Below are 11,639 nucleotides of genomic sequence, written 5' to 3'. Positions count from 1 at the left end.
GGCTCCGGACGCGCAGGCTCAGCGGCCATGGCTCACGGGCCCAGCCGCTCCGCGGCATGTGGGATCCTCCCGGACCGGGGAACGAACCCGTGTCCCCTGCATCGGCAGGCAGACTCTCAACCACGGCGCCACCAGGGAAGCCCTCGCTGTCTGTTTTGATCACTATTGTATGCCCAGCTCCTAGCACAATGCCTGACACATAGGAAGCATAAAAATACTGACTGAATGAATGCTAATCCAGGGATGTGTAGGCAGAGGAAAATGTCAATTGCAGTACTCATTTCTTATACAGAGTCCTTAGCATTCTACACTTGGCTAAACACCTCCTAAGAAGAGTGAGCAAGTAAACTAACGTCATCTATTTAAGGGCAGTTACTTACTGACAAGTTTAGGAAAATGGACAATTGTTGTTCTCTTACTTGTAAATTCCTCGTGACATGTTTTCAATGTATTTAGCTTTGTCTTGTACTCCACAGTGGTAATGGTAAGTCTTAACACAGGCTTTTATTTCACATCCAATAGTAGCACCGGGCTGACTGCAAAGTGTACATTTCTGTTTAAGGGAAGAGAAAGAATAATCATAAGCAGTATTTCAAAGTTTATGCAATCTTATTTCTTCTATTTTAGCTATTTCAGCCAAACAGTCCACGTTACAAAGAAAACAGCCAGTTTTTCTATTGAAAAAGAGTGCACTGAACTTATTGTATAGCATATATATTAAATAACGCTGCAATTTAAATCATACTTTGACAGACTTTCTAATATGTAGTCACCCCTGATGTTTCCATTATTTAACTCTACTAACCATCAGAGAGCTGACATCAAAACATAAAGGGAACACTCCTTAATACTGCCAAACACACGCACAAAAATATATCCTATATTTTAGTGGTTGGCTTCTTTTCCTCCCTGAGATCAGTTCCTTTCCTATTATGACTGGAGGGAAGAATGAGAAGATAGGAAAGCAATGCCCCTCAGAGAGGGACTGCTACCAAGTAAGCAAAAGGGCAGAAACAGACTAAAGGGGCTGACATCTTTTTAAGACTTAAGGTGATTGTTGGCAGAAGGGTTTCATAGTCAAAGAAGTTTGAGAAATGCTAGTTTTCAACAGATTACTTGATTGCAGAACTTCTGACAGCCTTCCTCCGGGAAGGAGGGTCTAGTAAACAGTTCCCAAGTTTATCGAACTCCAGATGCCCTTTTAACTTTGGAGCCATGGGAGAGCATCCTGATGGACAGATTTCCTTTGGAGCACACTTGGGGAAATGCTAGGTTAGTGTTGACACTAAGATTCAACAGTGCAGAGGTCAATAAGTTGATCAAGAGAATGTGAATTGTTATCCTAGTCACCTATTTGACTTCAGCTGTATGACACAACATTGCGCTACATACGATGAAGTGATTTTTTCCCCTGTATTTTTTTTTAGTACTCCACATTCTGTTTTAAAGGAGTTTCATTTTTAGAAGAGTAGACAAAGTGTCAAAAAACTGAACTGGATTTAAATGGAACAAATGACATCCATGATCTTTATACCTTCAAAAATGTAGTTCCACAAAGAAAAAGTCATTTCTAATGGATTCAGACAAAGATCAACAATGCCTGAAACCAGTAGATGAAAGATTGAAGGGGAGCTTCACAACGGAGGGATCAACTCACCACCTGAATCCAAGGTCAGACATTATGACTTGTCTGATGTGATAAAATATGGATGATATAGTCCCACCTGTGAAGTGTTCTTACCCCCCAAAATGTTGAAAATGAATCTAATCAAGCCTTTACATCTAACTTCCACTTTAAAAGAAAATCTGGCAGATAGAGGGACAAGTTAAATAGCATTGTGAAAAAGCAAACAGACAAATAAAACATGTGGGATATTCTACAGGACAATTAATTTGTTTTCTTCAACAGTCAATGGCATACAACAAAACAAAAACAGAAACAACAAAGACAGGGAGGAGGGAGTGCCCTAGATTACTTAAGGGAAATATAACAACCAAATGTAATATGTGAACCTCCTCTGATTCACACAAACCAACTTTTAAAAGATAGTTTTGAGACAACTGGGGAAATACGAACTAGGTATTAAATAACACTGAAGACTCATTGTTAATTTATAAGGTGTAATGACATTGTGGTTAGGTAAGAAAATGTCCAACTTTTAAGAGATACATACTGAAATATGTAGAGGTGAAATGATATGAAGTCTCAGCTCTGCTTTAAAATACTTCAAGCAACAAGAATAAAAGGCATAGATGAAACGAGTGCCGCAAATTCTTGATAACTGATGAGTCAAGGTGATGGATAGACGTGTGTTACTAGTCTTTCTAATTTTGATGTTTGAAAATTTTCACAATAAAAAAATTTTTAAATAAAGTCATTTCTAGAGACAACTGCTGTCTTAAAGAAAAGATTCTGCATTCCAATGACATTTTATCATATTCACAAACTGTAAAGGAGTAAGTCATCAAATAAAGATGCCATTATTTCTTAAAGCTATTTATTAGTAATTCAGGATGTTTAAAAACATGAGACTTAGGCACATTTTATAAAGGAAACTTTAAAGCTATGATAAACATATTAAGAGACATAACTATGTATGTGAACTTTAACTAAACAGAAGGCTCTGAAAAAAATCTCCTTTTATTTAAAAAAAAAAGTATGAATAACAGCATGGGGAGATTCTCAATGTTCTACTGGGGTCATGGAATTTTTCTTTAAGCAAGCTTAAACAATTTAACATTTTAAACTTAATAAGGTGTGTCATGTTCAAATCTTCATTTATTTTACTAAAAGACTCTCAAATACCCTGAAGTATAAATCTCAGTATAATTGTCTTAGGTAATGAAGTTACATAGAAAGAGGAATAACTTTCAGTAACATCAGCATCCTTTATTATATTACAAATAGGTCAAATATATACTTCACTTTAACATATGAACTACTTTATATTAAATTTTTTGATGACTGGATAAATTTGAGATGTGTTCTAAATTTAAAGCACAAAGTCAGAAGAGTAATGTTGCATAGCATAAACATAAAAGCACAGACCATTCTTTTTCCTCGCTTAATCTCCTGAAGTACAGTTTTAATATCAAAATCTCCAAATTCTGCTCTTGATGTTGTTGTGAGCTGGACTGTGCCAGAAGAAAATAACTAGAAAAGAAAAATGCAGGAACGTTTAATATTCAGAATCCTTGTGAGAAAAAGATTAAACAACATAAGAACAAATATGTTACATTATTTTAATATCCTGAGAAAGATGACTTTTCCTTAATAATCAAGTACTGACTCAAATATTTTTTAATCTATTCACGTCTGATTAAAATATAACCCAAAATAAGGACAATGGAGTAAAACTAAGGTTGCCACTGTGGAGCCAAGATTAAATGCTTCATTTAACAAGGAGAGTTCAGCAGTGTCACCCTGTCATCTCAACTATTTTACATTTCCACAGTTTCAAAAATAGTTTAAAATGACAAATTTCCATCATAGATGCAGATGAGAATCACCTAGAGTTTTTTTTTTTTTTCAAACTAGACACGTTTGGGATCTACTCCAAGGGTACATATTATGGAAAAAGCTCCCCAGGTAAATTTGATATGCATCTCTGGTTAAGAACCTCTGATACGAATAATATAATTTAAAAAAATTTTTTTTTTGGCCATGCCATGTGGCTTGTGGGATCTTAGTTCCCCGACCAGGGATTGAACCCAGGCCCTCGGCAGTGAGAGCGTGGACTCCTAAACACTGGACCTCCAGGGAAGTCCCTAAATAATATAATTTTTTAAAACCTAATCATAAATGGGATGAGTAATTCAATACAATCTAGTTCAAAAATGTTTACATATGCTATATGTCAGACCTGGATCTAAGGATGCAAAGATAAGATACAGTTCTTACCCTCAAGGAATTTAAGAGTCTATTAGGGGAAAGAGGCTCATAAATGAATAACTGCAATATAGTATATGAAGTACAATAAGAAAGACTTTTACGAGGTTATAGTGGAGGCCAAACATAGCTTCCAAGACAAGTTTATAAAGCTGAAATTTTTACAGTTATGAAATCATTAATTATGGATTATCTGGAACATAGTAACTATAATTAGGATTACTTTAAATCACACTAAATCATAAAGGCTATATTTTTTAAAATCTAGAGTTTATGAAGATTTGGGATTATAGAACTTCCAGTTTTAAAATAAATAAGTCATGGGGATATAATATACAGCATAGGAAATAGAGTCAATAATATTGTAATAACTTTGTATGGTGACAGATGGTGAACAGTCTTATCGTGGTGATCATTTTGTAATGTATGAAAATATTGAATCACTATGTTATATACCTGAAACTAATATAATATTGTAAGTCAATTATACTTTTAAAAAAAGATTTGAGATTATAGGATACACTATTCATAATTCTAAAACACTAATGCTGGGGAGGAAAGTTCTATATTTGGTTACTAGCTAAATGCTTTTCCAAAACTTGGGTTTAAAAGCACATAAAAAGAACCATACTTACCATGCACTTATAATGTGCAGCTGCCTTCTTGGCATTAAATATATGCAGTTTTCCTCTTGCTTCATTTTCTTCCTCCCCTACATGACAAAATCCACATTTAGGCCTGGTGTCACTAGGGCTGCTTCTGTGTGGAGACCTATCTCTCTGCAAATGTAAAAGAAAATGAAACACTTGAAAAAAAAATCCATGAAAATATGCTATCAGTACCTCAAGCTTAGTTAACACTTCAAATGATTAACTTTACCTATCAACACAGTTCAGATGAAATGTTCATGGTTCAACAAAAAGTAAGAATCCAACATTTTTCTACTTACATAGGAACTACTCTCCATTTCATCTGTTCCATGGGAGGATGTGGACCTGGTATCTTCCGACAGCCCTTTAAAATTAGTTTTTCGCGGCCTTCCTTTGCGACTTTTCTTTTTACTTTTAGGTGATGAGGGCTCCAGTTCATGTTCATTAAAACTTTCTTCTAGATCAGCTGCTTAAAAATGAACAAAAGCTTTACATGGACCAATCTTAAAATGAGCATTAGTTCATGGGTCCTTAGAACATATGTTTCTCCTTAGAATAAAATCACCTCAAGATATGGGGAGAAATGATCTGTGGTATGTTTGATATAGTGGCCTAACATTTCATATAACTGCAACAAAAATCAAATACAAAGAAATAGTTTTACTATAATCACTGTAAAATTAATTATTTCCATCAAAGTTATAATTCTATGAAAATGAGTTTTGTGATCTTAACTGTGCACATAATTCAATAAACACTTCCAAACTCTAATAAGGGAATTTTTAAAAATTAGATCTTGTATAATTTTTTTTTACCATAGGTTTCAAAGAGTTTTACCTCACACTGTTGGTGAAATCAGAACAATTACCCAGAAAATAAACTTGCTATAACTTGGAAAGCTAAACGAAAATAAAGTAGGTGTATCTGTGCTGTCCAATATAGTAGCCACTGGCAACATGTGGCTTTTTAAAATTTAAGTCATTTATAATTAAATAAAATTAAACCTTCAGTTTCTCAGTCGCACTGACCACATTTCACATGTTTATGAGTCACATGTGGCAAGCTGAGTCTCTACTGGACATCACAGATATAGAATGTTTCTATCATTACAGACAAGTTCTATTGTACAGCACTGCTCTAGATAGCTCTTTAAACTACCATGAAAATCAAAAGATCAAATTCAACAAGGAAGATATCTACAAATGAACTAACCAACTGATCAAGTAATTAAACAAATATTAAGTATAAAAGGAATTTCTAGCATAAGTGGTAGAAAAGCTATGGGGCAGGTTGTCTGTGTATACGTTAATGGATTAAACAAAATTTATGTAGAAGTTTTAGAACTGTGCTTCCCAGTAATTTGAAAAGTATTTCTACCATTAATAGAGGTGCTTCATTCGGTTATTCACTAAAAATATTTATTGAGGGCCTACTGTATATAAGACAATGTACTTAGTGTTCAGAAAGGTATAAAAACCAAGTATTCACTTGTCTTAGTGTCAAACTATAGAAAGTTTTAGGCATATCTCTAATACCTACATTGTTTTTTCTTTTACCATAAATTATCGACTATAATTCCATGGACTAATTTCTCCATGAGAAAGCATATCAACTCCTCGTCTCAGATGCTGATCTTTCCTAATAAATAAAGGGGTTTTTTTAAGCAATAAAAGCACATTCATTATGATAAGGAAAGGGTAATTTAATCAGTATACTTGAATATATAAACTCCAGGAACTGAGAGCATTAGACCATTTGCAAAACAGTTAATAAAAATTTATATCAATGTAACTTCACCTAACTATGGTAGGATTTAAGGGAAGAAAGGGGGGGAAGGTAAAAGTGGATAGTGTTTTATAGGCAATAAGACAAATTCATGTGAATAACTCTTCCTGTGAAGACAGACAAGTCAATTAAAGATATATTCTGATCTTAACACTATAGCAAATTTCACATCAGAACACGCCACCTACTTTAAACATTCAATCTGACAATTTTTAAGACACAGAATTTCATTAAAGCTATTAGAACTACTTGCATGTGCCAAAAATTAAAATGAAAAATCATAACCAAATGTTCCAATCATCCTGATATATATTACAGCATATATGTGATATACATAATATTCTGTTATTTACAATGAAAACAATCACTAACACTATAATAACACTACATTGTTAAACACCTATAAATAAACTACTTAACTGATTCCATTATCAGGCCAACATGGCTAGTTTTCCAGATGGCGTATCTGTCTGTCCTAAACATGGAATCGTTCAGTATAAAATTTTAGGGGACTTTAACAGCAATAGTAAAAAAAAAAAAAAAAAATCACAAAAGATTGACAGATTTAACTGTATTAGACTTTTAAACTTCTGAAAGTAAAAAAAAAAAGTGATAAAATTAGAAGGCAAACTGGAAGAATATCTGCTGTACTTATGACAAAGGATTAGTATCTTTATGATCTGATAAGCTCATAAAAGACTAAGACCCCAACAGAAAAAAGGGTGAAGCATATGATCAAATAATTCATAGAACAGAAGTGGTTAAATATACTTTTAGGGACTTCCCTGGTGGCGCAGTGGTTAAGAATCCCCCTGCCAATGCAGGGGACACGGGTTCAATCCCTGGTCCAGGAAGATCCCACATGCCACGGAGCAACTAAGCCTGTGTGCCATAACTACTGAGCCTGCACCCTAGAGCCTGTGAGCCACAACTACGGAGCCCACACGCTGCAACTACCGAAGCCCACGCACCTAGAGCCCATGCTCCGCAACAAGAGAAGCCACTGCAATGAGAAGCCCGCGTACCACAACAAAGAGTAGCTCCGGCTCGCCGCAACTAGAGAAAGCCCACGCACAGCAACAAAGACCCAACGCAGCCAAAGTAAACTTTAAAATAAATACACTTTTAGAAAATTTGACGTCTCTAAGTCAAAGAAGTGTAAATTAAGTGATACATCATTTTCACCTATCAAAATAGCAGTCTTTAAATAGTTGTAAAAAACTACAATAAACCCAACAAAAAATGTGTTAGAAATACAAATATAAAAGAAGCCCCATAGAAATGTTGAAATAAGCCATGCTTCTGGATGAATAGGATCAACATTAGAATGATATCAGTTCTTGCTAACCTAATTTAATGAAACGCTGATAAAACAGAATTGAAAGTTGATTCCACAGTTTTCTGGAAGAGTAAATGTATAATACACAAGATATTATAAATGTATAATACACAACACTATCTTTTTTTAAAAAAAGATATCAAAATATACCATAAAGCAACAGTAGTGAAAACACTGGCATAGGAATAGACACATGTCAGCAGAAGAGAAAGCCAGGTTGAAAAGAGACCCACATGCATATGGGAAATCAGACTACGATAATGGTAGCATTTCAAATGAGTTGGGGAGAGACATAATGGCACAACTGGGTACCCATTTTCTAAAAATTCAGATTCCTTTTCTCATACCATAGGAAAAAATTAGAGATGGATCCAAAAAAATCTAATAAAATAACAAACCAGAAATGTAACAGAAGAAAATGGAAGAGAATTTTTTTTTTTATAATCTTGGGGTTAGGACACCTAAGAAGCCATTTAGTGGCAGGGAATTAATATCTATATTTTACAGACAGCACTTCAAATCAATTTTAAAAAGACGAACCTTGAAAGAAAAACGTGCAAAGCATAGGACTGACAATTCACAGAAGAAATATAAATGACTGAAAAAACATGGGCAGAAGCACAACCTTACTAATGATAAGATAAATGGAAATTAAATGAGATAATCAGATTTGTAAAAATTATAAGACTGATAATATCCAGCACAGTTGTAGGGAACTGGACACTCTCATGCACTGTTGGTACATGTGACAGTACTTATTCCCGATGTTAAATGCACAGTCTCTCTCCTGGCATCCCCATTTCTAGGACTTTATCCTATAGAATCACTTGCATAAGTACATAAGCACATACGTATAAGGAAGATCAATGCAGTTTTATTTGTACGTGAAAAAAATAGATATAACTGATTTTTATTAAGAGAAATCCTTAAATAAACTATGGTTCTATTTATGCTATGGGATGTAACACAACTGTTAAAAAGAATGAGGTTGATCTGTATGCACAGACAGAGAAGGGTGTCTGATACATCACAGAATGAAGAAAACAAGTTGCATAACATTATGTATACTATGATGCCATTGTATTACAAATAGTGCGCATATGCATATATATGTAAGATTGTACATATGTAAGAAAGGTTCTAGGAAGATATACAAACTGTTAGTAGTAGGAACTCTACTGAGAGTGTGATTTTGGGGTGAAGAGAGGGCTTTCTGAATTACTTTAATTTTAATAGTACTTTTGTACTATTTTAATTTTTTTAACAATGGGCTATGTACTACGTTTGTATTTAAAAGAATTTATAACATCCAATGTGGTGAAAGGAGGGGGTAAAGTCAGCCACTGCTGATGGGAATATAATCTAGCACAATCTTTCTAGAAAGTAATATGGCAATGCGTATTGAGAACCTTAAAAAGATTAAACCCTTTGACCCAGTGATTTTATTTTTGGGAATTTATCCTAGAAAATATTTGAAAATTATTTGCACATGAAAATGTGAGTATGAAGGTAGTCACAGCACCTTTGTTTAAATGTTTCATGGTTACTTATTGTTTATTTTTCCAATTCCAAACTGTGAAAATGTTTTAACATTCTTAAAAGTTATTTTAATAATAATTATAAAACAACTATTTGCATAAAAGTAGGGAAAATCTTCCTTTCCACCTTCCAATTCCACCTGCTCTGCACTCCCAGCTGGTGTCCTAGCTTCCTTGCTTCCCTTTCTTCATACTCACTCCCTCCCTCTCAAGGTACCCTTAACGCTTCTTTCCTCAATCTCAAGGGTAGAGAGCCTGGTTTTGAATCCTGGATCTGTCAGACTGTGTGTCCTTGGACCTGAGACCTACCTCAGAGGGTTCTTGAATTAAATGAGTTAGTTCCTGTAAAGTACTTAATCTAGAACAGGGCCTGGCACAGAAGACACTCTCAATAAATGTCAGCTATTATTTTCTATGCATATGCAAATGTTTTAAAAGAATATACAAACAAATGGCATTCTAAGCATACTCTTCTGCATCTTGCCCTTTTCCATTTAATATGTAAATGCAAATACCCACAATATAAGAGCTAACATTTGAGCTTTTTGAGTTTTGACTATACTGGACGTGCTATGCAGTTTACATGCATTATCTCATTCGACCTCAAAACAGCCCCATGAGGTTGTATCAGTCACCATCCCCATCCCCCATTTTATAGATAAGTAAATTCAGAAAAGTTAAATAATTTTGCCTAAGATCACAAAGCTAGGGAGTAGCAGAGCTGGGACAAACACATGTCAGTGAGTCACTATATGCTTTGGAAGTAGTAATACCCACTATCATGGAAATAAACATCTTCATATGCTCCTGCAAGTTAGAAAAAGGATAGCTATACATATGCTTATGTCTGCATTGCTCTGGAAGGACACAAAAGAAACTGATAGTAGGTGCTGCTTTTAGCAAAAAAATTTGGAAACTGAGATACAAGGACAAGGACGAGAGGAAAGCTTACTTACAGTCTACACTCTTTTGTATTGCTGATTTTTGTACAATGTACAATGTTCATATACCTATTCAAACAAAAGAATATGGGAGAAAATAAAACCTTACCCTTGTATTCACAACTACAATTTCTAAAACTCCAGACTTGAAAAGGTAGGTAGCAAAATAAGGTCATCCTCCTTTCCGGTGCCACCAAGTGTTCCCCACCTTTATGAGTACAGATGTCCATGTCACCTTAGAATGGCCAGGCCTTTCTCTGTTACCCTTCTGATTGCCCCTATGTGACAGGGGGGTGACCAACTTACCAGGAAACCAACTCTCCCCTCCTCCTAGTATTGTATAAGCCCTATCTGTCCCTTTACCAATTCTCTTCTCCCTCCTAATCAATGTTTTCTTCATCTTATATCTTCCTGATTTAAGCCCCATTTCCTTCCTTCTCCTAAATTCTTACATCACTTAACAGTATGAAGTAGAAAGGACCTCTGGACAGAAAGTCTGAAGTCTGCCACTTTCTAGGCCTTAACTTGGTGAAGTTACTTAACACTCGCAAGTCTCCTGGTATATCAAATGGGACTAATAAGAACACCTTCCTGAAAAGGCTGCTTTAAGAAAATGTTTGAGGAAAGCACTTTGTAAACTATGAAATTCTATTCAGTTGTTCATTATTACTCTCGTCATACCTTGTGTAGACTGTAAGCTCTCTGTCCACAAGGGGCTCCTTTTCTAAACTCCCCAATGTGCCCACACCCAGCAGGCACTCAATAAACATTTGTCGGAATGTTTTTTTTTAAGAAACAGGCCAAGCATTAAAATTGGGGTAAGCATTACAACATCTGCTTTGAATCTTTAGGGCAGCTACAAAAGCAAGACTGGAGGTCATCTGCCCAGCCGTCTCCAATGGGAACGTGGTGAGCATTTGTTCTGCATGCCCCTGGTCACAAGCAAACTCTGCTTTTCCAGTAAAGTTATCAGATAAATGATTTCTTTTAGGCATATGCATATACATATGCATATATAAATATGTAACATACATAAAATATATTATTCTTAATTAAGTGTGCCAAAATGAAATATGATAGCTGGGATTTAATTTAAAATAATCCAGGTGGAGGAAGTGGGTAAGGGTATAGATGAAACAAGACTGGCCAGGAGCTGATGGTTGCTAAAGCTGGGTGACGGGGCTTTTTTTTTTTTTTTTTTTATGCTCTCCTCCTGTCCCTACCTTTTTTTTTTTTAGATTTTTAACTTAATTTTATTTATTTTTTTATACAGCAGATCCTTATTAGTCATCAATTTTATACACATCAGTGTATATATGTCAATCCCAATCGCCCAGTTCATCACACCACCACCCCCACCCCCCTGCCGCTTTCCCCCCTTGCTGTCCATACGTTTGTTCTCTACATCTGTGTCTCTATTTCAGCCCTGCAAACCGGTTCATCTGTACCATTTTTCTAGGTTCCACATATATGCGTTAATATACGATATTAGCTTTT

At 35.1% G+C, this 11,639-nt stretch overlaps 1 protein-coding gene across 6 annotated transcripts in view; it reads right to left on the bottom strand.

Moving 5' to 3' along the window:
- Positions 1–11,639, bottom strand: part of PHF6 (PHD finger protein 6) — a 52,787-nt gene that overhangs the window by 11,664 nt on the left and 29,484 nt on the right. For 3 of the 6 annotated variants that reach the window (XM_055081681.1, XM_028482405.2, XM_028482404.2), the window contains 5 exons: positions 4,839–5,008; positions 4,525–4,668; positions 3,050–3,154; positions 2,175–2,282; positions 420–553 (listed from right to left, as the gene is read on the bottom strand). In XM_055081681.1, coding sequence (XP_054937656.1) covers positions 420–553; positions 2,175–2,282; positions 3,050–3,154; positions 4,525–4,668; positions 4,839–5,008 — 661 coding nt within the window. The remainder of the gene's footprint in view (positions 1–419; positions 554–2,174; positions 2,283–3,049; positions 3,155–4,524; positions 4,669–4,838; positions 5,009–11,639) is intronic. The other 3 variants (XM_028482406.2, XM_055081682.1, XM_007101318.4) reach the window with 3 other exon arrangements.

This window comes from Physeter macrocephalus, chromosome 21, assembly GCF_002837175.3.
Source record: "Physeter macrocephalus isolate SW-GA chromosome 21, ASM283717v5, whole genome shotgun sequence".
Lineage (NCBI taxonomy): Eukaryota > Metazoa > Chordata > Mammalia > Artiodactyla > Physeteridae > Physeter > Physeter macrocephalus.
This window is presented reverse-complemented; position numbering and strand designations above follow the sequence as displayed.